Below are 26308 nucleotides of genomic sequence, written 5' to 3' on the forward strand. Positions count from 1 at the left end.
TTGATGCTCAAATTATGAAACCAGCAGATAAAAGAAAAATTTAAAAGACTCTCAATAAAAGACTGATAAAATCTGCACAGAATGACCGGCGAAACGGAGAAAGTATTTAATTTACGAAGAAGGTGAATTCTCTGTTGCCCTTTCTTTGCGATGGTAGCGCTGTTAAGATCAAGTCTAAGATGTTCATCAAAGACAGTGCCCAAATATTTATATGAGGAGACAATTTCAACCTTTGCATTATGTATAGTGCTCTCAAAAACACTATCTCGATTTCTCCTGAAGTCAATAATTATTTCTTTAGTTTTAGATACATTTAGTTCTAAACAATGGTTATCACACCATGAGATGAATTCATTTAGAGCATTTCCATGATCCGATGCTGGACTTTGTAATAATGACAGCAACACAGTGTCATCGGAAAATTTAACCAGGTAGCTGTTCTCCTGGGTACTTCTACAATCATTTGTATACATAATAAAGAAAAGGGGTGAAAGGACACACCCTTGAGGTAGTCCTGTAGAGAGCAGTAAGGGATCTGATAGATTGCCATTTACTGCTACCCTCTGTTCTCTGGCGGTTAAAAAATCTAAAATCCATGAAACAAGTTGATGAGGCAGGTTGAAATCACTTAACAGCTTATTAATTAAAATATATGGTTGTACTGTATTAAAAGCTGATGAAAAATCTGCAAACAGAAGCCTTGCATGTGATTTTGGTTTATCTAAGTGCTTGTATATGCTGTTCAAGATAAACAGCTTTGCGTCTTCCACTCCCCTCCCTGTTTGATAAGCGAATTGCAGGGGATCTAATCTCTCCTCTATAGATGTTTGCACTAAATGTTTAATAATTTTTTCAAATACCTTCATAATTAACGAAGTTAAAGCAACAGGCCTAAAATCGTTTAATGTCCCTGGTTTGCTAATCTTTTTAGGAACTGGAATCACTATGGATGATTTCCAAAGAGTGGGTACCACACTCCACTTCAGTGATATCTGAAAGATGTGCTGGAATACGCTGCTCAGTTGATCAGCACAATAGCGCAGTGTCCGCCCACAAAGCAAATCAGGGCCAGGTGCCTTCCTTATATTTACTCTCTTCAGATAGTCCCTAACGCACTCTTGACTGATAGTGATCTCATTTTGAGACAATATTGTTTCTCCTATACCAGTAACGTTTCTAGAAGAGTCATTTTTTTCGAAGCGAGAATAAAAAGTATTAAAAGCGTTCGGGAGATTAACATCAATTGTCCCCGTAATTGTTATAGGTTTCCTACTGTCTCCATTTCCCTGGGTGACTGAGGACATTTCTTTAATTCCCCTCCAAGCTGCCCGAAGGTCTCCACTGCTATACTTGTACTCTATCTTATCCTTATACGCCCTTTTTGCTTTCCTTATCCCATTCCTTACTTCTCTATTGATTTCTTTCTTTTCCTGGCTACTCCCTGTATAAAAAATACGTTTCTTTTTATTTAGAATGCTCTTTAATTCTTTAGTAACCCATGGTTTGTTGTTAGGGAATATTGTTATGTTTTTACATGGGATATTACTGTCTACACAGAAAGATATATAAGATGTCACAGTTTGTGTTAGTTCATTTAGATCATTACAGGAGCTGTAAAACACATCCCAATCTGTACATTCAAAACATGCCTGTAAGCTAGCAATGCTATTTTCTGTCCAGCATTTCACTGTTTTTACAGTCTTCTCCTGTTGCTTGCAGATGGGACTATAAGTAGGTATCAAGAGGACACTGTTATGGTACGATGCTCCAAAAGCAGGCTTGGGCATAGATTTAAAAGCGCCAGGTACTGAGCCTAGGCACAGGTCAAGAGTAGTGTTGTTCTTAGTTGTTGCGCAGGTGATATACTGCTCGTAAGTTTTTAGTGTCTTGTGAATCTGGCAATGGTTAAAATCTCCCATAATAAATTTAGGAGCATCGGGTGATATCGCATCAAGTCTGTTAGTCACTTCTGAGATTAAGTGAGCGGCTGTGGAGGCGTTTGCGCGCGGGTGTATATACACCAGGGTGAAGAAAAGCTGAGTGAAGGGAGGCGGGTTTGTGTGTCAACTTACTGTCGAAGAGATTAGAGAGCGAGAAGGCGCAGCTGGTCTTGTGAATCCTGCGGAAGAGTTTCAGATATTTCAGTATCGATACGTATCGAAAAATCTATATTTTTGACAACCCTAGATTGCAATTAGTTGTTTTTTAGACGTCTGTTTAAAAGACTAAAATTGAAAAATTTAGGCTATAATATATAAAATTCAACCCCCCCAAAGTAGCAAGTCTGAGTGACTGCTGACATCCACGCTATGTCATGTTACATGATTTTACTGATTTGGATGTTTCGTAGGAAGTGCGACAGCGCATTGCTTTAAAGGAAATGGTGTTTTCATAATCGTTCGAAGACAAAATCAAAAATGAAAATTATATTAATCGCAGAGCCCTAGTCATGAAAGCATCTTTGAGAGCAAAGGGGCCACTGGTGGTTCGGTCAACTTGCGTACTTTGCATATAGGGAGGACCGACTCTGGATATGTCATTGTCATGGTTAAAAATTTAAATCCCCCTGGTTAGTGGATGTTTAATCATCCTCTGGCGAGATATTGAGAGATTTAATGTCTTATTTTATTTTCAGTTGATTTCATCTTAGGCTGTATAGCTGTAAGTCAGTTGTAGTTTGTACAGTGGACACATATGAACACTGAGCAGTGTTAATTTTACTTTGGGGATTTTATGTGTGCTATGTGTGCTTCAGATTATAGGCAAGGCAAGTTTATTTATATAGCACATTTCATACACAATGGTAATTCAAAGTGCTTTAACCCTTTAGAACCTGAAGCTAAAAAAGGGCGTTTTCACATATTTTGTTTTTTTGACTGTAGAATTATAAGACAATGTGCTAATTATAGTTATTGCCCCTTACTGTGTGTGGTGAGTTTGAAAATAGAGTTTAAATACACAATTTAAAAAAAAAACGGGAATACATTTTACTGTTTTTTATTTAGGAAAAATCAGAAGAACCCTGAACGAAAGAATCTAACATTTTAAACTTGAAGAATAAACTATAATACATATGTACACGTTTTTTTGTGACACTGGGTTGCAGAGTTTTCACTCAGGAGCCTTTTTCGTTACCCCAGTTCTCCAGGCGTTTTTGATCCTTCACTCAGTCATTCAAATGTGGTGCTCTCTAAAGCAGTTCCTTTCAAGCTGCAAGCATAGGCCCACATCACACTCCTGGCACTTCCATGGGGTGCTCTTTCTGCATCGTATGCAACGACGCCGACCCATGCTGGCCCTCTGTGATTGGTCCTGAGTGTCACACACAGAAACAGGCAGATGATCGCATCTCTCTTTGGGGCTGCCATCTAGGGGAACGCCTATGAGCTGAGCAGCCAGAAGCTCCTGAAAGTTTTGCCGTGTCATGGGCTTGTCCTGGGAAATGGCACACAGCTCTTTGTGTAAAATGAAGCTGTTGGTCGCTGCAATATCCAGGAAGTGCTGAAAAATTGTCATGTACCACTTCCGTGTTTTACGGTGCACAGACTGTGTTCCCAGCATCTGGTCAGAGGTGTCAACTCCCCCCATGTACTTATTGTACTGTTGAACTGCTGTTGGCCTGGGAACAGGGACCCTCTGTTTTTGCCCATCCTCTGTTGTCTGCCACCTCAGCACTGTCTCCCCACTGTACACTGTGTGGACAGTTGTGCACATGGAGACCTCTCTTGTGTCCATCCACTTCACAAACAAAAGGTCATCATCTCTGATCCAGCGAATGCAGCCTCTTGGTGACCTTTTGTTCAAGGCATTTTGTTTGGTGAAAGGAACACCAACTCTTCCTTCTCGATATGTCCCACATGCACCAAATCCCTGCTGGTGCAGGTGTCGAAAGAGGAGAGGGCTTGTGTAGAAATTGTCGCAGTAAACTACATAGCCTGATCCCAGGTAGTCTCGGTTTACCAGTGATGCAACAACATCAAAAGACAGGCCTTTCCCAGATGAAAATTTCGACTTACCGGTGTAAATTTTGAAATCAATTGTGTAACCGTTGACATCTGCCATCACAAAAAGTTTTATACCCCACTTTGTTGGCTTTGCCTTCATATATTGTTTGAAGGATATCCTGGCTTTAGTGGCAACCATCCTTTCATCAACAGAAATGTGCTGTTTAGGGTGGTAAACAGACATGCACCTGTTCCTCATAATGTCCAAGAGTGGTTGCACTCTGTGGAGACAGTCATACGCCTCTTTGCCCCGTTTCTTGTCATTTTCTGCATCTTCCATTGGATCGCTGATATGCAGATTGCAGGAGATTGTTAGAAAACGATCTCTAGACATCACAGTAGCGGGAAAGGGAACATGAAACAAAGTCTTCTTCCTCCAGAAGTCCCTCACTTTGGGCAGATCCAGTACACCCATGTAGAGAAGCAGACCTATGTACTTGTTCATTTCTTCAGGGCATATATCAGTCCATGTAAATTTCCTACCCCTCTCCAGATTTCTCACTGCATTCTTGTTAGTGTTTTCACACAAAATCTTCATGACCTCTTCATCAAAATATTGACTGAAAATGTCAAGTGGAGACATTTTTCCAAATATGAGTGGGAGGCTGCACTCCAGGTGTTCTTCTGGGAGTAAACCTTGGGATATTGGGCACTATATCAAGGTCTGCCTCTGTCTTCCATCTTTCACCTTGCATCACTGGTGAGAGGCTACGTGATACCTCACGGCCACGGCTACGATCGCTGCCACGACCACTGACACGACTACGACCGCTGCCACGACTACGACCGCTGCCACGACTACGACCGCTGCCACGACTACGACCGCTGCCACGACTACGACCGCTGCCATGACTACGACCGCTGCCACGACTACGACCACTGCCACGACTACGACCGCTGCCACGACTACGACCACTGCCACGACTACGACCACGGCTACGACTGAGACCACGGCCCCTCTGAGGAGGTGTTGTGAATGGCCCATTTCCTTCCTCAGAAGTAGAAGCCACACTGAAAAAAAAAAAAAATACAAGTGTAACGAGGTTAGATGTTGTGGGAAGAAGGAGGCGGGAACCAGTGAAGGTTAACACACATTTTAATTCCAAAAATAAAACAAATACGATACGAAACGAAAGTAAAAAGACAGCAGCCCCTTATGGATGACTGATGTCACATATTATAAACAAAACACAACATAAATCCAGGCATATTCCTCTTTCGATCTCCACTGTCGTCGCTCCTCCTTTTATGCTTCCGCTCGTCCGTGAGAGATACGAGACCGGTCCGTCGTGCAGGTGTCGCTCATCAGTAATCACGCCACCTGCCTAGCGCCGGTCTCTCACGGCCCTCTGCCTCGTCCTGATTACCACAACAAGTTTGTGTTACAAACTTAGGGTATTTATAAATGTGTTTTCCATTATGAAACGAACATTAGTAAAAGCAAAATTGTAAAAAAAATAAAAAAATAACAATAAATGTTATAAATACAACAACACAATAACAATGAAATAATAATAAAAATAAAACCAGCAATTACTTACACACAGGTATGCCAGCACATTTATACACATATCACACACATGCATGCAGACTTCACACATGCATGCATGAATACACATGAATGCACACACGCACACACACACGCACACACACACACACACACACACACATTCATTCATGCATACATACACATAAAGGCATGCAAAAAATGTAACGAACAAGCTTGCAAACACAAACGCAGGCGCGCGCGCAAACACTTGGAAGCACGCACGCACACACATACACGCAAACACTTGAAAGCACGCGCGCGCACACACACACACACACGCACGCACGCACACAAAAACATGAACGCACACACACATGCATGCAAACACATGAACTCACACACATACACATGCAACGCATACATATACACACACATTCTAAGATGTGTGAAACAGTGGTATTTTGAACTGAAAAACTGAATCTATGCCTATTTTACTGACATTTCTCACAGCTTCATCAGAAAAAAGACAAGCTTCACTTACCAATCCATGTCTGGATCAATACCAGCAGCATATGCCTCCTCAGCATCTGAATATGCAGACTCCGGGTCTGAAGAGTCCTGCTCAGCCTCCCAATCGTCATCAAAAATAAACTCAATCGCCTCCTCTCTTGTATACTCTGTCTTCGCCATGTTTTTGTCCGTTTTTAATTATGTTTTGTAATCTAAAAATCGTCTAAAACTCCAACTCTCTAAAACTCTCTAACCTGCCGCGCTCCGTATAACCGTTCAAATTCTTCCTTCCCGCTCTCCCCGAAAGCCGCTCTCAGCCTGTCATTTGCTGACGGAAAGCATGACATTACCGTAATAAGCCGTATATTGGCGAAATGCGCACGATGTCTACTTTCATGAACTATTTTAATTATTTTGATAGTGCAAACGGTTGAAGAGTTACAGTGACATGAATACAGCTTGGTTGGCTGTGTCGTCGACGACACATCCGGTTTTAAAGGGTTAAATAGAATAATTAAAATAATCAAAAGAAATAAGAATAATTAAAAAAATAAAATGCAGTACAGTACAAACAGTCAGACAAACAGTGGCACAGTGCTCATTCATTAAATGCACAGCTAAACAGAAGTGTTTTGAGTCTGGATTTGAATGTGACTACAGTAGGAGCACATCTGATCTCTTCTGGAAGCTGGTTCCAGCATAATAGCTAAAAGCAGACTCGCCATGCTTAGAGTGATCCCTTGGTGTTTCTAGCTGATGTGATCCTAATGATCTGAGTGATCTGTTGGGTTTATATTCAGTGTTTATATTCATTTATATTCATATTTGCAATGTATTGAGGTCCTAGGCCATTGAGTGATATATATACCAGTAATAATACTTTAAAATCAATCCTAAAGGGAGCCAGTGTAAAGACTTGAGGACTGGTGTGATGTGCTCATATGTTGTGGTTCTGCTCAGCGTTCAGAATGAGCTGCAACTGTCTTATGGTCTTTTTGGGAAGGCCAGTGAGGAGTCCATTACAATAATCCACCCTGCTGGTGATGAAAGCATGCACAAGTTTCTCTAAACCAATGGTTCTCAACTCTGGCCCTCAAGATCCACTTTCCTGCAGAGTTTAATGCTGCGTTCCAGGCAACCTGTAACTCGTACTAGATCGATGTACTCCCAGTTACGAGGTGGAAAAACACGGGTTACAGGTTGCCTGGAACGCGGCATAACTCCAACCCTGATCAGACTCACCTGCCTGCACCTTTCTAGTAATCCAGATGACCTTGATTAGCTTGTTCAGGTGTAATTGATAAGGGTTTGAGCTAAACTCTGCCAGAGAGTGGATCTCAAGGGCCTGAGTTGAGAAGCCCTGTTATAAACCCTACATGAATAACACATGAATATTGCTGTTTGTTTTGTTCTCCACACAGGTTACATAGCTGTAATCTCACTGCTCAGTCTTGTGAGAGTTTGTCTTCAGTTCTTCAATCCTCAAACACCGCCCTGAGAGAGCTGGACCTGAGTAGCAATGACCTGCAGGATTCAGGAGTGAAGCTTCTTTCTGTTGGACTGAAGAGTCCAAACTGTCAGCTGCAGACACTGAGGTCTGAATTCAAATACTTATATTTGATTTTTTTTGCATTAAATATGTAAAAATTACTCTGCTAAGATTTATTCTGTATGCAATTACATTGTGCTTTTCTTGTTCAGATGTCCCATGTGTAATTTCACTGCTCAGTCTTGTGAGAGTTTGTCTTCAGTTACAACAGAGAGTATAATGAGGATAAAGGACAATTAATTTATTACATTTATATAACACTTTTCTGGGTACAGTCTATGAAGTAATGTATCTAATTAGTGAAATATTTAGCAAAATATAGTAACGCCTATCCCTAGAGCGCATCCCTTTTTCACAGGCATCAGTGGAAAGTTTGTAGTTTGGACGGATATATAAATGGCAAAGAAAGTAAAACGAAGCATGTATTACTAATGTTAACTGCGAGAGAGAGAGAGAGAGAGAGAGAGAGAGAGAGAGAGAGAGCACTTCTGTTGTATGCTCTTGGTTGCTGATCGTTCACTCAGCACACGTGTCATTTTGTTAAAAACTAAATCGTATTTGTAAGTAAAACATGGACTGTTACGTTATTTATGTATAACGAGTGGTTCCCTACATTATTACAGGACATTTGCAGGTCAAGGAATTTAATGAACGCAAACATCCAAAGCGCGCCCTGAAAGTGCCTCAGACAGTGTTGATGAATTGAATTGAATTCTCTTTCATGTCTTGCGCTTGAATGGACAAATTCACATTAAATTCTGTTAAACATCCATCTTAGCAAGCATCCTGGTAAACATAGTTGGTTATATCTTAATATGTGTAATCAAAGAAAATGCATACACAGTACAGCAGGCTATATTGGATGTGCATTCGGTCTGCAGCGGCCTAATAAAAGCCTAATGTTTCTGATTGTTAATGAAACTACACAGTAATCACTCCCTGCTATTGACTAAATAACTTTTTAACTTTATAAAATATTAATCGATATTTAATTTATACAGTGATGAATATGCAGTATTATTTCACATTTGATTACTTTAATCAAATTATATACCTGAAAACTATTGCTAGACCTACCTGAAAAACCCCAAAACAACTGTTTATTTAATTTGTTGCCTTTCTTTGTTCTATTGTATTTATTTGTGCTATTTTTAATTTGATTATTTGTTTGATTTATTTATTTTATTATGAACTTCTTACTTGTCTTTAATAATGTTTTAAATCGACATTATTTGGCTAGTAGTTTTTGATGTGGTATCAAAATTGGAATAGAGAATTATGATATGTCACTAGTATCTAATAATTCTAACCACTGACCCAGTCCTCAGCACTGAGCCCTGCTGGAGCGGCTTTAAATATGTGCTGTGCTATTAAATGAAAAATAAAATATGATAGAGCAATAAAAAGAACAGTGAGGGTAACAGAAGCTCATACAATACATTTTAACATGCATGAAAATAACTGAAGGTAATATATATTTACTAAACAAATTAAGCCAACTAATTTGATTAATATTCTTTTGGTTTCTCTACCCAATATATTAAAAAGTTACAAATATAGTGAAAATACAGGTATCGGTCTCAGCAAGTACCAAGTCAAAAGTATCAGTATCGGTGCATCCCTACTTAAAGGGATGATTCGGAGTAAAATCAACCTAGGGTCCTTTGCACCATGACCTCAAGCCAAACACCCATCCCCCCCCCCCCCCCCGAGATATCAGCCGGATGGCTTAGTGCAGGTAGCCTGACTACGTCAGACTTCGTACTTCCGCTCAATTTCAATTCGCTTCTGTACTCAGTCTGAGATAGCGACCTATCTTTCCGTTTTCCTCCGGCCTCAAAACAGCCGGCCAATCAACGAACAGAGGGCGGGCTGAGAGCCGTTACGTAGACGCTGATTGTACCGTGGATGCGTAGATTTACTTCACATAATCTGCAAAAGTCGTTCATAGCCATGTTCACTCCGGTATTTCTCTCAATGGTTTTGTTTTCGCATCATACATGTGTTTACAGTGGAAGTTAGATGCGGCTGAGCCTGCGCATAACACATGTCATAACCAAACGTTATGTGATTGGCTTACAGGTAACCAATGATTTTAAACTTCAGACAAGCGCCAAAGTCACATTAATAACTAAAGGGGCGCATTAATACACATTAATATTGCTGTTTGTTTTGTTCTCGACACAGGTTGCATAGCTGTAATCTCACTGCTCAGTGTTGTGAGAATTTGTCTTCAGTTCTTCAATCCTCAAACACCACCCTGAGAGAGCTGGACCTGAGTAACAATGACCTGCAGGATTCAGGAGTGAAGCTTCTTTGTGATGGAATGAAGAGTACAAACTGTCAGCTACAGACACTGAGGTAAATGGTTTTTCATTAAACAATTAATATAAAAATATATTATCACAATAAATAATGATGACATTTTGTCAACAAATCCGATCTCAGTGGAATGCCAGAACAAGAGACAAAAACAACATTTGCAGGGATGTAATTGACCATTTTGCAAATGACATTTGCAATCAAAAAATAATGCATTCAATACCAATATTCATCACCACACCAATTAACATCATCTCTGGGGCTTGACCTTGCTACCTGCATTCTGGTGCAAAAATCTTACTTTAACATCAATCTTCTCCAGGATGATTCCTCGCATCAAAATCCCCAGTAATGTACACTGCTCAGTGTTTAAATACAGTAATCCACATCCAGAGTGTTAAAGTCAAACTGAAGCAGTGTAGAAATTAATGAGATAATTAAGGTGAGAGAAATTTAAAATGTCACTTCAGGGTTTCACCCCTATACCTAAACTCACTACTTAGGTGCCCTTTACTGTTCGCTGCTGGTGGAGCGACCTGCCTAAAGCCAGGTTCACACTGTAAGATTTTGGCCACTATTTGTGTCAGAAAGGGAGTCGTAGATCCAATTGCAAGAACGCAGTTTATTGACAGACAGGACAGCAGAAAAAAACTCAGAAAGAACAGTCAATACTCTGGTGGACTCAAACCAGCGATCCAAAGGAGAGAGAGATGAAGAGACAGGAATCAAACACAGCGTGGTAACTCAGACCGGACAGCTGGTTGAAGAAAACTCAAGGATGATCTCCGTGCTGCTTGGAAGCACAAATGAATTGCAGGAATGACTCTGCTAGGAACTCAGATACAGGAACTAGGTGAGAATACAAAACTAGAGTGATGAACTGACACCAAGCATATCCAGGGTTCTCAAGTCTCACGCATTGGCCGTGAGACACACGCAATTCAACCAGTTCACACGCTCACACGCCACACCGTGTATTTCTCACGCTGAAAAGGCAATGCCAACCAAGTTGTCCTGCAAGCTTTATATATAACGTTGTATACGAGGCGCAGGCACACAAAGTGAAGCTTCCTGCCGCCAGCACGTATCTCGGCCAGATTGCGTTCGTTACTAGACAACATAGATGCGCGAACCATAGGCGCGAACACACGGAAGTTTACGGAAAATTCTCGGCCGCCGTACGTTCGTTACTAAGTAACCAACAACATCACGCGAACACACGTCGTGATGGAGAAGGTAAGTTGGAATTAAGAAAGCTCGTCTAACATTTTTAGGCCAGAACATTAAATATATCAATGTTATCAAGGCGTCAAAATGTGCAACAAACACTTACAACACAAAACACATTTCATAAGCTGCAGTGTGTACTCTTGTGTACACACACACACACACACACACACACACATATAGTGTTTTAATTTTTTATGGGGACTTTGCATAGACATAATGATTTTTATACTGTACAAACTGTATATTCTATTCCCTACACTAACCCTACCCCTAAACCTACCCATCACAGAAAACTTTCTGCAATTTCACATTTTCAAAAAAACATAACTTTTTTGATTTATAAGCCGTTTTCCTCATGGGGACCAAAAAATGTCCCCACACGAACAAGGATTTCGGATATTGCCATCCTTGTGGGGACATTTTGTCCCCATAATGTAAGGTTTACCAGGCCACACTTACATACCATTACGACTAGACACATTCAAAATGCAAAAAGATTTGTTTTTCCAAACTGTTTGGAGCAATTTGTTATATTTTTGTATATTTGTAATTTTTAAATATAACATTAAAGAGTATATTTGATGTGATGAATTGCTCTGTCATTTATCAGATTTACCAATTGTTATAATTTCAATTTGTGCTGGTTAATTATGAACAATGGTTAAAATTGGGGGGCGGGGCTCCATTAGGGCTCCTCCCCTAACCGCATGTGATCTCACTCCAAGCTTTTGAAAAAACTTGAGAACCCTGAGCATATCTCACTCCAGCTAGATGTAGGTAGCTGACTAGCTGCAGCTGAATGACTGATTGAGTGATCAGCTGGTTACTAGGCAACAAACAAGCCACCATACACACAGACCCAACACCTACAAACACACCCGACAAATACGCAAAATGAACGCACGGATCTATGAACCGTGACAATTTGGCTGTCAGAGACAAATTTTGAGAACCCTTGAAAAGATTCCTCTGCTCCTAGATCCTAGAATCTACAGAAAATACAGCTGAAAATACAAACTACGCAGGTCATTGTGTGAAAGAGGCTGATTTGAATGCCAAACTAATGTCATGTGGACTGTTGTTGTGTCTGTCTGTAGGTTGTCTGGCTGTATGGTGACAGAGGAAGGCTGTGGTTATGTGTCTTCAGCTCTGAGTTCAAACCCCTCACACCTGAGAGAGCTGGATCTGAGCTACAATCACCCAGGAGATTCAGGAGTCAAGCTGCTCACTGAACAACTGGAGGATCCAAACTACAGACTGGAAAAACTCAAGTATGTAGACCAGGAAGAGTTTTGATTAAACAACTCAAAAAACAGCATTACAATCTACACTTATTACAAACCAGTTAAACTTTATTATAGATTACATTACTACATTACATAAGGTTCTAATTGAGAATTTATAGAGGTTTAGCTCTAGTTATACTACGGGGCTGTTGAATGCTTCATTCTGATTGGTTGATGAACATTCTAAGGTGTGCAATTTTTTACAGTAAACGCACAGGAAAAGTAGTTCTACCAGAAAGACCAGCGTCAGTTTCTGCGAACATTGTAATGGGTGTTATTCGGGCTTAAAGGTATAGCGGAGGATCTTTCCAAATTTTAGATAAGACCCGCCCTCTCCACTTTTTGAAAAGTTTGATTGATTCACCAGAATGATTGACAATTAGGAGGACCAATAGTATAGGTTATCCACCAGGAAGTAAAACATCCTCCGCTATACCTTTAAATACTCCATATGTCCAGTGGTTATTGGCTAGATCTGAGGTCAATGAATGAAGTGTTTAATGAATGACATGATATCAAACCACATAGGTCACGAAAAGGAGGCCACGTTAGGCCGTGTTGAGGAGAAGGTAACTTGGGTGCATGAGATAGCCTCTATAGGCCTAATGGAGAAAGCAGCCGCACAGTAGGCTGTGAAGTAAATAAGTAAGGGAAACTACCACCAAAACCAGAGTATAGATAGTATACTTGCCTAAGGAGGTTTTATAGGCAAGGTTTATGATATGCGGTGAACTTACCTTACTCTTGCTAGTAACAAAGTTATCTTTAGTGTTAACGAAAGAGGATGTGAGTAATGTATAATGTGGTTTAGTTCGTAGAGTCGTGTAAGTCTAATGTGCATTAAGACCGCATTTGAGGACCCTTAAGAGGAAGCGGCATCAGTAAATAGATCCAAAGCTACGGACGATTCGGGAATGCCATTCTAGAAAAAAGATATGCCGTTCCAGCTTTGAAGCAGGTTGTTCCAGAAACTGAGATCGGGCAGGCCCCCCTTATCTAAGACTTAGTATCGCTACATTGTGACATATTATGCCACTTTTTACAAGATGTAATATAAATCTATGGTATCCCCAGAATGTGTCTGTGAAATTTCAGCTCAAAATACCCCCCAGAACATTTATTATAGCTTGTCAAATTTGCCAATTTTTGGGTGTCACAAAAACTTGCAGTTTTTTGTGTGTGTCCCTTTAAATGCAATTGAGCTGCTGCTCCCCGTCTCCGTTCAGAAGAGGGCCAATCCTTTATATGAGGTTCGGATAAACCGGCAATAACGAAACGCAGGAATAATTTTACTCTTCCAAAATCTCAGAAAAACCAGTAGCGAAGTGCAGCCTTACAGAGAGACTCAGGAAGAGGTTGCACTTTTAGAAGCACCTGGACGGTTTTGAATGGTTAGTAGATACATTTTTGTTGTGGAGTTACATTGATTAATCTCACGGACTTGCATGTACCGTCATATTTAACTTTGTAACAAGTTGACACAGTTCCCTGAGGTCTTTATAGGACAGCTGTTTTTTTCTCTCTCTTTCTTTGGGTCAAATAGTGTTCTGTGCTCGTCTGTACAGCAATGCCAGAACAGTTTGCATGCTATGCTCGAACTTTTGTCATTGCGTTAAAACTGGTTGCACAGTTGTCACTTGAAAAATCCATGGACTGAAAAAAAAAATATATGGAAATAGTGTCTGTGACGTCACCTGTAGTTTTCTGAAGAGCATTTTTTAAAGCCCAAAGTCGGCGGAGCTGGTCGTCAATGAAAATGGGCAAAAAGGCAGGATTAGCTGAGGTGAATTGACTCTCACTGATATCAGACAAAAGCACCTGCGTGGAGTTGGCCCCCCACCCAAAGCAAACCTTCGCTAAAATATGCTCAATCGTTTGTGCTCTGTTTGAGCTGTAAAAAGTTTAGTGTGCTGCTTCGGTTTTTTAGATATTAAAAGAATACTTTTAGGTCATTCTGAGGTCACTCAGCCCCGTCACATGATCCAAATTCAACAAAAATAGTCTCGTTCATTTGTGCTTCGTTTATGCTGGTATGTGCCGGTAAAGGTTTCATTTGTGCTGTGTCGGGTTTTAAAATATCAGACATTTAATTATAGATGATGACGTCACCAGCCCCCCCACATGCATCAAATTCACCCAAAATAGACGCAATCGCTTGTGCACCGTTTGTGAAAAAAAATAAATAATTGTGCTGCACTGAGTTTTAAAATATTAATATTTGAATTATAGGTCGATGACGTCACTCAGCCCCCCCACATGCTTCAAATTCACCCAAAATATGCTCAATCGTTTGTGCTCCGTTTGTGCTGGTTTGTGCAGTAAAAAGTTTCGTTTGAGCCGTTTTGGTTTTTTAGAAAATAATATTTTTAGGTTATTCTGAGGTCACTCAGAACCCCATATGCTCCAAATTCACCCAAAATAGTCTTGTTCGTTTGTGCTTCGTTTGTGCTGGTTTGTGCCAGCAAAATTTTCGTTTGTGCTGCGTCGGGTTTTAAAATATTACACATTAAATTATTGTTGATGACGTCACCAGCCCCCCACATGCTCCAAATTCACCCAAAATATGGTCACCCAATTTGTGCTGGTGTGGGGTTCATAATAACAATGCTAATGTTAATGTTTAGAGAGAGAGTGCCCCCCCCCCCCATATGTCTTTATTTAATTTTTATTGTTCACTTAGTTCATATGTATTCTAAATTCTTGATGGGGTTAATACTGGAAATATGTTTAAGTCAATGTTTTGGTGGACTGCGAATAAATGCTGAGTTAATGTAAGCAGTGAACAAGATTAAACGACCCCATCAAATTATGCACGTCTTGGAATTCATTCATTTCGACATGCAACACTGGTTTGTGCCGGTAAAATTTTCGTTTGTGCTGCGTCAGGTTTTACAACATTAGACATTAAATCAATTTATAAATGTTTATATTTATTAGGCCTATTATTAGATGTCTTGCATTTTATTTCGGGTTTGTCATTTATTCAATCTCTTACAAAAATGCTAGATGCTAATAAAGATGATTTAATAGAACTTCAACTTCTTATCAGTGATTTGTAGTTTTGCTATGTTTATTAAAATCGTCATGGTGTTCAGACTGTAACTTCAGCAATTTTGGGCACGAGAACAGCAAAAATATCCTCGAGGTGAGCACATTTTTAAAGTTGAATTGAAGAAGACTTTCTGTCATCACATAATTTGTTCAATAAACAATTACCTTTACTTCATGCACTGGTCTTTCCTGATTGTATTTTTTATTTATTTAGAAAATTTGTCTCATCTACTACACTTCACTGCCACCACTAGGGGCAAGTGACACTTCTGTTCAAGAATGCTCTTGTATAAAATAGTGTAGAGTAGGTGAAGAAAAGGTTGATACATATCAAACTACAAAAGTCATCACTAATCCAAATTTCTGGCCAATGTAAGTATACATTGTTTTAAAACTCAGTTACACTATTAGTAGCTTCAAGAATAATTGTACAACATTCAAGAGAGCTAAGATTGTCAATGGTTATTGAACAGAAAACTCATTAATAACACTTATATTACTAATTTAGCTATGAAATGCTGATTACAGTTGCAACAAGTTGCCTTTTAGTATAGAAAATGAACATGGGTCACATGTGCAACTGTAGGCTAGTTAACATTTCATAGCTAAATTAGTGATATTAGTATTAGCAATGACTTTTCTGTTCAATAGACAATGACAATCTAGGGGTCAACATTACCATATTGGTCCTAATATAAGATATATTATCCAGCTACATTATCCTTAACCCTCTGGGGACCAAGCTGTTTTTGGGGCCCTTGAGATGTTCTGACATGCTCTGACATTTGTGCTTTTTTCAGTTATTTATAAACATGTTAATGGCAAAGGTGTAAATTCACTCTATATAGCACAAACAGGGCTACCATAATATGCGAGCAACATGTATGTAGATGTTTGTATTTTTAAGAGAATAATGTTTATGCGTGGTTATTTAAAAAAATAAAAATGAAAGTTGCTGAAATAAGACCACAAAACTCATACAAAATATGTGCCCACAAGACTTTTGACTAATGGATGTTTTCTCTTCGAGTTCTAGCTTCAAAATTATGTGAAAATAGTCTTGCTTTATCGTTCACAAAAAAAAATACATTGATTTAAATGGTGTAAAACAGGTTTTGCTTGGAAAGCCAATATGCGAGGGGGAGGAGTAGTTTACACCTTAGTCCCACCCACTCTGCATAATGACTCTGCATAATTAGCCATTCATTCAGGTGTGACACTGACTGAGCCACAATGCAAGGACAAAATAGCCTATATATTTAGAAGAAGACTTATATTGACCATTTAAGATTTTGCTTACATCTATCTTGTAAATATGTTTTGCTATTTTATTAAAAAGGTTACAATTACAACAATAATTACAATTTCAGCAATATTTCTGCAAAAAAGTACTCTTTCTTTTTAAAAAAAAAAAAAAAAAAAGATTATAGGCCTACATTTTATCATATGTATTCATTAGTTTGAATATAGCCAACATTGGAACATCTTAGTCTATGACTTTATTTTTGACAAAATAGTATTTTATATATATGAGCAGAAAAGCTTATTTGATGTGACAGTATATTCTACAGTAAAAACTGTACCCAAATCTAGTCAACAAAATGTTGTCTTTCATACTTCGCCTGACTGTAACGTTGTTTTTATGAAATATTAGGGCATAGCCTATAAATGTTAATTTGCAGTTTAATACGTTGCTTATACAAATAAATTTTATTTCAACATATTTCAGTCGTTTTTTACTCATCTCAGTAGGCTCTAGCAAAGCAGTTTATTCTTTCACACACAGACGCGCGATTCATATTTAGGCTAAACAGTCTTTACAAATATGTACCCTTCATTCATCTCACAGAAACGCGATTCATATTTAGGCTAAACAGTCTTTACAAATATGTACCCTTCATTCATCTCACAGAAACGCGATTCATATTTAGGCTAAACAGTCTTTACAAATATGTACCCTTCATTCATCTCACAGAAATGCGATTCATATTATAGAAACGCGATTCATCTTTTTGTTTACATAGGCCTACACTAACGTTATTCCATAACATTATTCCACATTAACACTTGAGAAAGGATAACTTAGCCTACCTCACTCCTCAGCGGGATCTGCTCCTCATATCAGCACGGAAAATTTTCTCCATAAGGTAGGCTATTATGCCTCTTTGTTTACAGCTGATGTGGGGGCGTTTCACAGACTGAAATGGTTCTCAGAATTTGCGTTTGAATAGCACGCGCTCTCCGGGGCGTGGTCAAATTACTGTGAATCATCTCGTAATGAGCTCGACTGGAGTCGCTCTCTTTTTATACAGATTACAGAAGCTGATAATATTTGTTTTTTATATAAATTACTTCATTTAAAAGCTGCGATCTCAAGCTTTATGCCCGTGGGTCTGTTTCCCTGTTTGACTGAATTTTCGCGGAGTTATAGATCATTTTCGAACGCGTTTCAAATGGGAGTTTACTGACAGAGAGAAGGCAGAAATAGTATCATGTTAGTTTTTCTTTATTTGTCAAAAAGCAAAACACTTTATTTTTATTGTGAGTATACAGAAAAAAAATAGAAACTGAACAGGATCGATTGATGTATTACACGAAAATGAAAGATCAAAATTAACAGAGCATTTTGTGTTTATTTTTCATTGCTAAAAAAAAAAACGAGCAAAACGCGCGGGCGCGTTTTTGGTCCCCAGAGGGTTAATAATATTATATTATCCTTATATTCAGACCAATACAGTAATAGATGAAAAAAATAAAAAATTTGGAGTCAGGATTATTGAGTTGTTTTACTAGTTTTACTAGTCGACAGGGATTTCATTTTCACAGTCCTGTGTTCATTAAAAGAGGCCAGAGCTTAGTAAACAGATAGACAACAAAATCACTGCAAAGGCACTTTACACTTTTGTTAAATTAAATAGACACAACATCTGGACTGCTTTAGGGTTTACTCATGAAAGTGATCATGAAACAAGTGGTAGTAGTGATGACACTGATTTTGAGCCAGGGTGAAATGCCCCTGCACATTTGCCTTTAACCTGTTAACCGTTGCCAGTGCGCCCGCGCACTGAAGCGTTATTTATTTATTTAATTCAAAATTACTATCAGATTTAATGTTATACCTTGACAAACTATACATAATTAAAAAGATATAATACTCAAGTTTCAGTATTTGACCACTATTGTATTCTGAGAAACTCATAGTGACAGTTATGTCTTAATTTGTGTCAGGAGTTATGAAATGAAAAAATGAGTCGATACCTTTAATATGAATTATGCGCGTCAGCCGCTTTCATTCATAAAAACTCCGTGCTGTCGTCATGACAGCGATACACAAAACAACGTCCCTCAGGGCTTTAGCTCAAAAATGTAAAGATTTGGAGAAATATTGATAGATTCTCATAGATTTACATCAGATTTCTATAGACAGGAATAATATTTATTGAATTTATACCCAAATGCGTCGATGTAATCATTATGAGCGTTTGCATACTCTGTTAATGTGTTTTCAATTCATACCAATAGCCTGAGGGCGCCCTCGCCGCCCTGTGCACAGTATTAGAACATGAAGAAGAGCCATAATCATGTGACAATCCAGGAAGCCTCGAACACACACACAGCTAACAACAGATCGCGCTGTAAATATGGCTGTAACATGCAGATACAGACATTTTGAAGACAATAAACATGTTTGCTATGATATTTGAGTTACCTGTGTTTTTCAATCCATGCCAGGTATTTCCATAATAATAGATTATATTTATAATGTAATGCTAATCTATATAGAATCGTTGTGCAGAACACTATCCAATAGTATATTTTCTGTCTGATTTTTTATCTGAAGCCAAATTAGATCACAGAAAATTATTTAAAATACTCGATTTGCTTTATAAAGTAAGTTTATAAGCACAAACATGGTTTTAATCTCATAAATTGTCGTGTATTGATGGTGTGCTAAGCTAACATGCTAGCTAGCCCTAGGTGCACCTGCCACGTCTAGAAGTTATATTTTTATTATTTTTTTAATGCTTACTGAAATGTTTCTTTATTCAAGAAATGCATTAGATACAGTTTAAAATGTAAGGGTGAACTTTGAGAAAAGAAATTAGTGACTGAAACCATATGAATAGCCTGTGAATAGCCAGTCGTTAGTAACTATAATGCAGACAAAAGAAATGCATATTTACAGCCATAACCAGGCTGGAGAGGTGTGAATGTGTGCAGGGGGAGACTGAGACTGAATGGGGCTCGTTTGCACCACAAAACAATAAAGAAAATATACTGGATAGATGGTTAGAAGATGGCAATAAACATCAGTAGCATTTTAGCATCAAATCAAAATAAAGTCACATGACATGGTCTTGAAAAACATTTCACTAAATACAGAGTTTTGGACTTATTATCTTAAGATTTTAAACATAAAATGTTTAGACATGTGGCATTAGCTGTAGTGCATTTCTAGATTGCTCCAGTGCCAACTTCAATTTTATTTTCATGAGGATATTTCATAAAAAATAATTTCTAATAACTTTACAAAACTTTGAAGCTATTTATAACAATTTTTGTCATTATGACAATAATTAATTCTACATTTACAATAAACTGCCAGGTGTCAGCTTTCAAATGAGATCATACTTGTGCTTTTAGTACAAAGGGTTCATGAACTGTATCTGTTTCAGTTTGGGTATGTCATTTCTTGGGATTTTTCAAAAGTGGGGTTGCAGCTTAACAGGTTAAAAGAGCCACGGTCTATCCATCAGCCACAGACAAATACATTGTAATCAGAGGCAACTGTAAGGAGTGTGACATAAAATGTGACAAAAAGCCTGAAATAAACAGCACAATGATGTTCAAGTGTTCACTTAAAAACACTGATGGCACCCTGCACACTGGCTGTTCCAAGCGTGCAATGTCTGGTAACTTGCGTGTGCAGATATCCAAAGAACTGTGTGAGGGTAGAATGAACCCCATGTATGGAGGGCATCAGAGGCAACAAAGCTGATGGATTTTGGAGATCCTGAGCCAAGTCATCTGCCTAATTTGGCCACCCTGCGCAAAGCAAAGCAAGAGAGAAATTATTTAGAATTAGGCGAGAAGGATCCTATTTTGTCACTGCAGATGTTAAAATACAGTGCACCTCACAGTGGTAGCATTAAAGACATTGGACTGGACAAGTTCTTCTGTCACTATTGGAGTCAAACACAAATGTATATGTACAAGACATTATCAAAGACATCTACAAACCCCACTGTGAGTTTTGATGCAACTGGCTCAGTGGTGAGAAAACTACAGAGACCAAATGGCAAATCTGGCCATGTATTCCTATATCAGGGTGTTGTCAAGTGTCCCAGTGGTGCAAATGCTGTCAGAGAGACATGATGTTAATGCCATAACACATTGGCTGACAGAATGGATACGCGCAGGTGCACCTACCTACTCCAGAAGAGGTTGTGAGTGACTTTTCTCTGGCTTTGCTCTGAGCTTTGGTCAAGGCTTTTACTTCTCATCCTGATCTTAAGACCTACATCAATGAGTGTTGTGGAGTCTTACTCTGTAAACAGTCAGCAAAAGTATTGTATTGTGCGGGTTGATGTTGCACACTGCATCAAGATGATCTGCCGGTGGGACTGCTTGAAAAAAAAACACATCGCATTAAAGATTTCTTTGTGAGGTCAATAGCTCAGCTTCTCATGTCACAATCCATGGACGATGCAAGAGAGCTACTAAGATGTATTACTATTGTGGCTCTCAGCGAAGCAGAGGGCAGTGACAGCTCTGGAGCCCCCCTCATTTCAGAAAGGTGCAAGAAATACCTCAAAGCCTGAATTGCAGAAGAGTGTGTCATCATTCCAGATGTAGAGGGTGCGAACCTGGAAGAAGTGGATCCATGTGACCAAACACAGACAGACCTGCGGCAGTGGGTAACAGACATATGAGGAGAGCAGGTCACTTGCCGTATCTAACGGTGATCATGACAATATGCACTTCCTTCCTGAGATTATTCCCAATATAATCTGGCTTGCAAATTACTTACCACTCTGGACAGGGGTAATGATCCCGCACTTTCCGGAGCTCCAACATCACCGCAAGTTCAGCCAATGTCGAAGCCGAGTTCAAAAACATCAAACGTGACCTATTCAAGCATGAAAACTTGCCTATTCGAGTAGTTTGATTCATTGCTCGACATCTGTCCTTCATTGAAGGCAATATGCATATTTTTTCTGCAAAACAAAAGAGTGTGGAAAAAGGTGAAGAGGATGAAGCTGTTGCGACAGTTGTTGACACAGGAGTCAATCCACTACCCACCACAACCTCCAGTGTAGATGGAAGGCCAGAAATGGATGCTTCCTGATCTGGGAAGTCTGACACTGTCACAAACATCCATCCAACAGACGACAAAGCTGTTGAAAACTGGAGAGGCTTAGCGGTTCCACCCAAAAAGAGGAAGAGGAGTTCATACCTCTCTCCTTGTCCTGAATGGCTCCATGCAGATCCATCTGGGAGGGGGGAAAAGACTCAAAGTGGACCTGTTGAAAAAATGGAAACGTGCATTTGATGCTTTTTGTCAATGCTTAAGTTGTGCTTTCTGCGATAGTGCCACTTTTGAAAATATTGTTTGCAATGGAAATATTGTTCTCCGCTTCGCGTCGTGCCTAACAACGCCCTTCAGCCGTTACTTATTCACGATACAGCACAGCCTCTTGTACCTTATTGCTTACATAGGCCCTGTAATAAATAGGGGTGTAAGAAAAAATCGATACACTTGAGTATCGCGATATTTTATTTTGCAATACTGTATCGATTTTCAAAAACGCAATATCGATTTTTTTTTTTTTTTTTTTTTTACATCCAAAAATATTCATGGTAAGACCGTAAGACAGTGGTTCACGTTTATGTTGTTTAAATCCCTACCAATAGATAGCTATGCCGAGACGCACCACTAGTGTCCTCGCCAGGCTCGCCTATAACAGTACGTTTCCACTGGACATTTTAGGATTGACAGCGGACCGGAGAAAGCGTTGAGACTGAGCGACAGAGAGCGTCAAAAAGTTGGGCAGTTCCTTTATACAAATATGAAGCGAAAAACGCAGTCGGCAGCCAATTGCTGTGAGGTTCGGGATGTGACGTCTGTCTTGAGAGTTTAAACATATGCAAATTGTGCCGGAGTTTATGCTGGATTTAGTGCATAAATCATTTTGTTTACAAATTAGACGTTGTGCAGTTGGTATATATATGTTAAATATTTCATTTTGTATGTGTTTATTGTGATTATATTGGCTGGTTTTATAAAAGTTTATACAATTGAAAGGATATCTTTGCTTGGTGCATTTGCAAACAAAGCTTGTCTATTTCTAAATGTAATCGCGTGCATCGTTCACACCAAACGCGAATAGAGCATCTGGCGCGAGTGATTTCAATGTTAAGTCAATGCAAAGACGCGTTTACGCGCATCTGGAGGTCCTGCGGCACGAGGCGTTTAGCGCGGCGTGGTTCGCCTCATTCGCACGTCCAGTTCTTTTAAAATCTTCTATCACATAAAACTTGATTTCAATATATGACACATTCATTTTGTTCACTTTCATCCACTTTCATTCATTTTCGTCCAGTTCACGTTGTTGTTTTGTATTGTGACAGGGACTGTACCTATTTTCTTTTATTATGGCCTACTTGAGCATATAAAAATTTGCTCACTTAGAACCTGTGAACCACAATCCCAAACTGGCAGTTTGATTTTCTGTGTACTGAACTGTTTACCTAAAGTAATCTTCTTTGACTTTTATGCACATCATGTCTTTTTTAAAATATTTTTAATATATTTTACTTTTAAAAAATCCCAATATATCGCCTTATGCACAGTATCGAAATATATCGCAATATATTGAATCGTGACCCATGTATCGTGATACGTATCGTATCGCCAGATTCTTGCCAATACACAGCCCTAGTAATAAATGTAGTTAAAACAGCCAATTAACGAGATAGGAAGAGAGGACCACTTATCTATACCTGCCTTATAAACATAAATTAAAGAATTAAAACATTTTCTAGAGATATCTTTGTGATCTTAGTAATAATTATGCCTAGATATCTTAATCCTTCTTGAGAACACTTTAAAACTATGTTGGGAACGTGGGAAAGGGAAAGTATGTTGGGAAAGTGGGAAAGGGAAAGTATGTTGGGAAAGTGTCTCAGCTGCTAAATTGACAGGGAACAATCAGCTCTTTTGAAGATATAATTTGTGACCAGAGTTTGCCAAATGATACAAAAATCTCGAGGATTGGCGGTAACGATGAAATTGGGTTAGCTATATATAAAAGAAGGTCATCTGCATAAAGGGACTGTTTATAAGAGGTTCAAAACCAGGTAATGCCCTCAAACTTTTCCTCACTTCACAACCAAAAGGCCAAATAGCCAAAGCAAATAATAGAGGCGAAAGGGGGCAACCTTGGCGTGTGCCTTGATGAAGTAGAAAGGCTTTAGAAAGTGTTGCATTGGTTTGCGAAAATGCTACAGGGGAGGAGTATAGTAATCGAATCCATGATAAAAAATTGGAGCTGAAACCAAATTTATAAAAAAAAATATATATATACTCCCACTCTACCCCGTCAAATGAATTTCACATTTAACAATGAAATTGGCCTGTAGCTACTGCAAAGCAGTGGATCTTTATCTTTCTTAAGCAACAATGAAATGGATGCCTCAGACATGGTTGTTGGGAGCCGGCCTGAAAGTAAGGCCTCATTATATACTTTTTATATAATTGGGGCTAAAAAAGAGGAGAAAGTCTATAAAATACGATGGTAAAGGCATCAGGGCAGGGAGATTTGCCATTCTGAAGTGAATTAATTGCCTCTTATATTTCTGTGGTAGACACAGGCCTGCCCAAATCATTTGTGGAGCCATTATTAATGCAGGGGAATTTTAGTTGATCATAAGTGCTTGGGCCATTTCAAAACTTTGAGTTACATTCTGAGGAATAAGGATTAGAATAGTATTTTGAAAGAAATCGAATTAATTTCATCCGGGTCGGAAACTATGATCCCTAAAATTAAATCTTCTAACAGTGACAGTCTAGAAGCATGGACAGTTCGAGATTGAAATGCAAGTGATTTGCCAGCTTTTTTTTGCCAGCTAACATTCAACAATTGCTTTTCAACTTTGTGAGTTATACTCTGAATTAAATTGGAGGTCTAGATTAGAACGTTGGTCAGATATTTCTGCCATCGATCAACTCGGGCGCGCCGATTATCCTGATGTTGTTCCGTCTGCTCCGGCCCTCTAGATCCGCAGTCTTGGCTTTAAGCTTTGCGTTGCTCTCCATTAAGGCTGCGAGGGAGGTTTCTAGACGTTCAACATGCTCATCTAGCGACTCCGCATGGATGGTACTCCTGTCCATGATCATATACTGTGGCTTGCACACAGTCAAGTTATACTTCTAATGTTGAAACTGCAGCCTTGAACTCGGCTGCCAACGCCGCTCTATGCTCTTCCAACAGCTCTGTTAGTGCCGCCACGTTCACTTCGTCTGGTGTAACGGGCACCTCGGCTTTCATGTTCGCTTGGAAGTTTTCGCTGTTTTACTTGCCATTTTAGATGGGTACTGTTATTCAAAAGTTGTCTTGTTAGTTTGTGTAGTGTGTCAGGTAAAAGTTGGTGGGGTATTTAAAGGACACTGAATGGGGAAGTCCATTACTCCCTTACACTGCTCACCGGAAACCCCCATACATGGCTTTTCTAACACAGCTGAAAAGCTACAGGATATTTCTCAGTAATGAGGCAGTAACGTCACTGTTCTTAAACCCTCTGGGGTCTGAGGTGTTTCTGGGCCCTGGAGAATAAAATAGGCTTATGATCGGAGAGCAGAACATCTGAGAACACAATATCAGTGGCATCGAGCCCGTAAGATAGTACGAGATCCAGCGTGTGGCCCTGAATATGAGTAGAGTCGTTGATCCTCTGCGATAGATCTAAAGCATCTATTAGACTAAGAAACTCCTGCGACAAGGAATTTGACAGACAGCAAACATGAATATTAATATGATGAGCAGAAACAAGCAAACATCTAATAAACACACTCACTCACAGCCCAAAAACACACACCCATCAGACACACACACACACACACACACACACACACACACACACACACACACACACACAATATAATGTTACATTTCTAAGTTCAGTCGTTACATGATTTCTCTATACTTTTTTATTATTATTATTGATTTATTTTATTTTATTATTGATTTATGTTATTATAATATTTTTTTGCTTTATCTACCCATGCATATATATAATGTTATTTTTATTTTACTGTACATAGATGTACATGTTTTAATGCTTTCGCAATACAAAATGTAATTGTCATGCCAATAAAGTTTTCTGAATTGAAAATAATTTAATTGAGAGAGAGATTGTGTGAGTGTGTTTGTGTGTGAGTGAGTGAGTGTGTGGAGTGTATCGGTTTGTGTGTGTGTGTGTGTGTGTGTGTGTGTGTGAGTGTGTGTCTGGTTGTGTGTGTTTACTGATTAACTGTGTGTGTTTTGTAGTGTGGATCATGGAGGAGAGATCAGGATTACAGCAGGACCACGAAAATGTACGTCTACACACACACTCTCTCTCTCTCTCTCTCTCTCTCTCTCTCTCTCTCTCTCTCTCTCTCACTCTCTCTCTCACTCTCTCTCTCACTCTCTCTCTCTCTCTCTCTCTCTCTCTCTCTCTCTCTCTCTCTCACACACACACACACACAAGGGGGAGGAGAGGACACACATGGAGCACAAACGATTGAGCATATTTTGGCTAAGGTTTGCGTTGGGTGGGGGGCCAACTCCACGCAGGTGCTTTTGACTGATATCAGTGAGAGTCA

The 26308-nt window shown here is 39.2% G+C and overlaps 2 protein-coding genes across 2 annotated transcripts in view; both read left to right on the forward strand.

The window, feature by feature from the left end:
* LOC311289101 (protein NLRC3-like) overlaps positions 1–24878 on the forward strand; it is a gene marked incomplete at its 3' end in the record, with an annotated part of 42110 nt that extends 17232 nt beyond the window's left edge. Inside the window, exons 6-9 of the mRNA XM_084406859.1 lie at positions 7425–7598; positions 9740–9913; positions 12202–12375; positions 24722–24878. Coding sequence (XP_084262985.1) covers positions 7425–7598; positions 9740–9913; positions 12202–12375; positions 24722–24878 — 679 coding nt within the window. The remainder of the gene's footprint in view (positions 1–7424; positions 7599–9739; positions 9914–12201; positions 12376–24721) is intronic.
* The window catches only part of LOC311289593 (protein NLRC3-like), a 258776-nt gene that overhangs the window by 210853 nt on the left and 21615 nt on the right, over positions 1–26308 (forward strand). Inside the window, exon 9 of the mRNA XM_084407715.1 lies at positions 25992–26038. Within this exon, the coding sequence (XP_084263841.1) occupies positions 25992–26038 (47 nt within the window). The remainder of the gene's footprint in view (positions 1–25991; positions 26039–26308) is intronic.

The sequence above is a fragment of the Rutilus rutilus genome (genome assembly GCF_951802725.1).
Source record: "Rutilus rutilus genome assembly, chromosome: 4".
Classification (NCBI taxonomy): Eukaryota; Metazoa; Chordata; class Actinopteri; order Cypriniformes; family Leuciscidae; genus Rutilus; species Rutilus rutilus.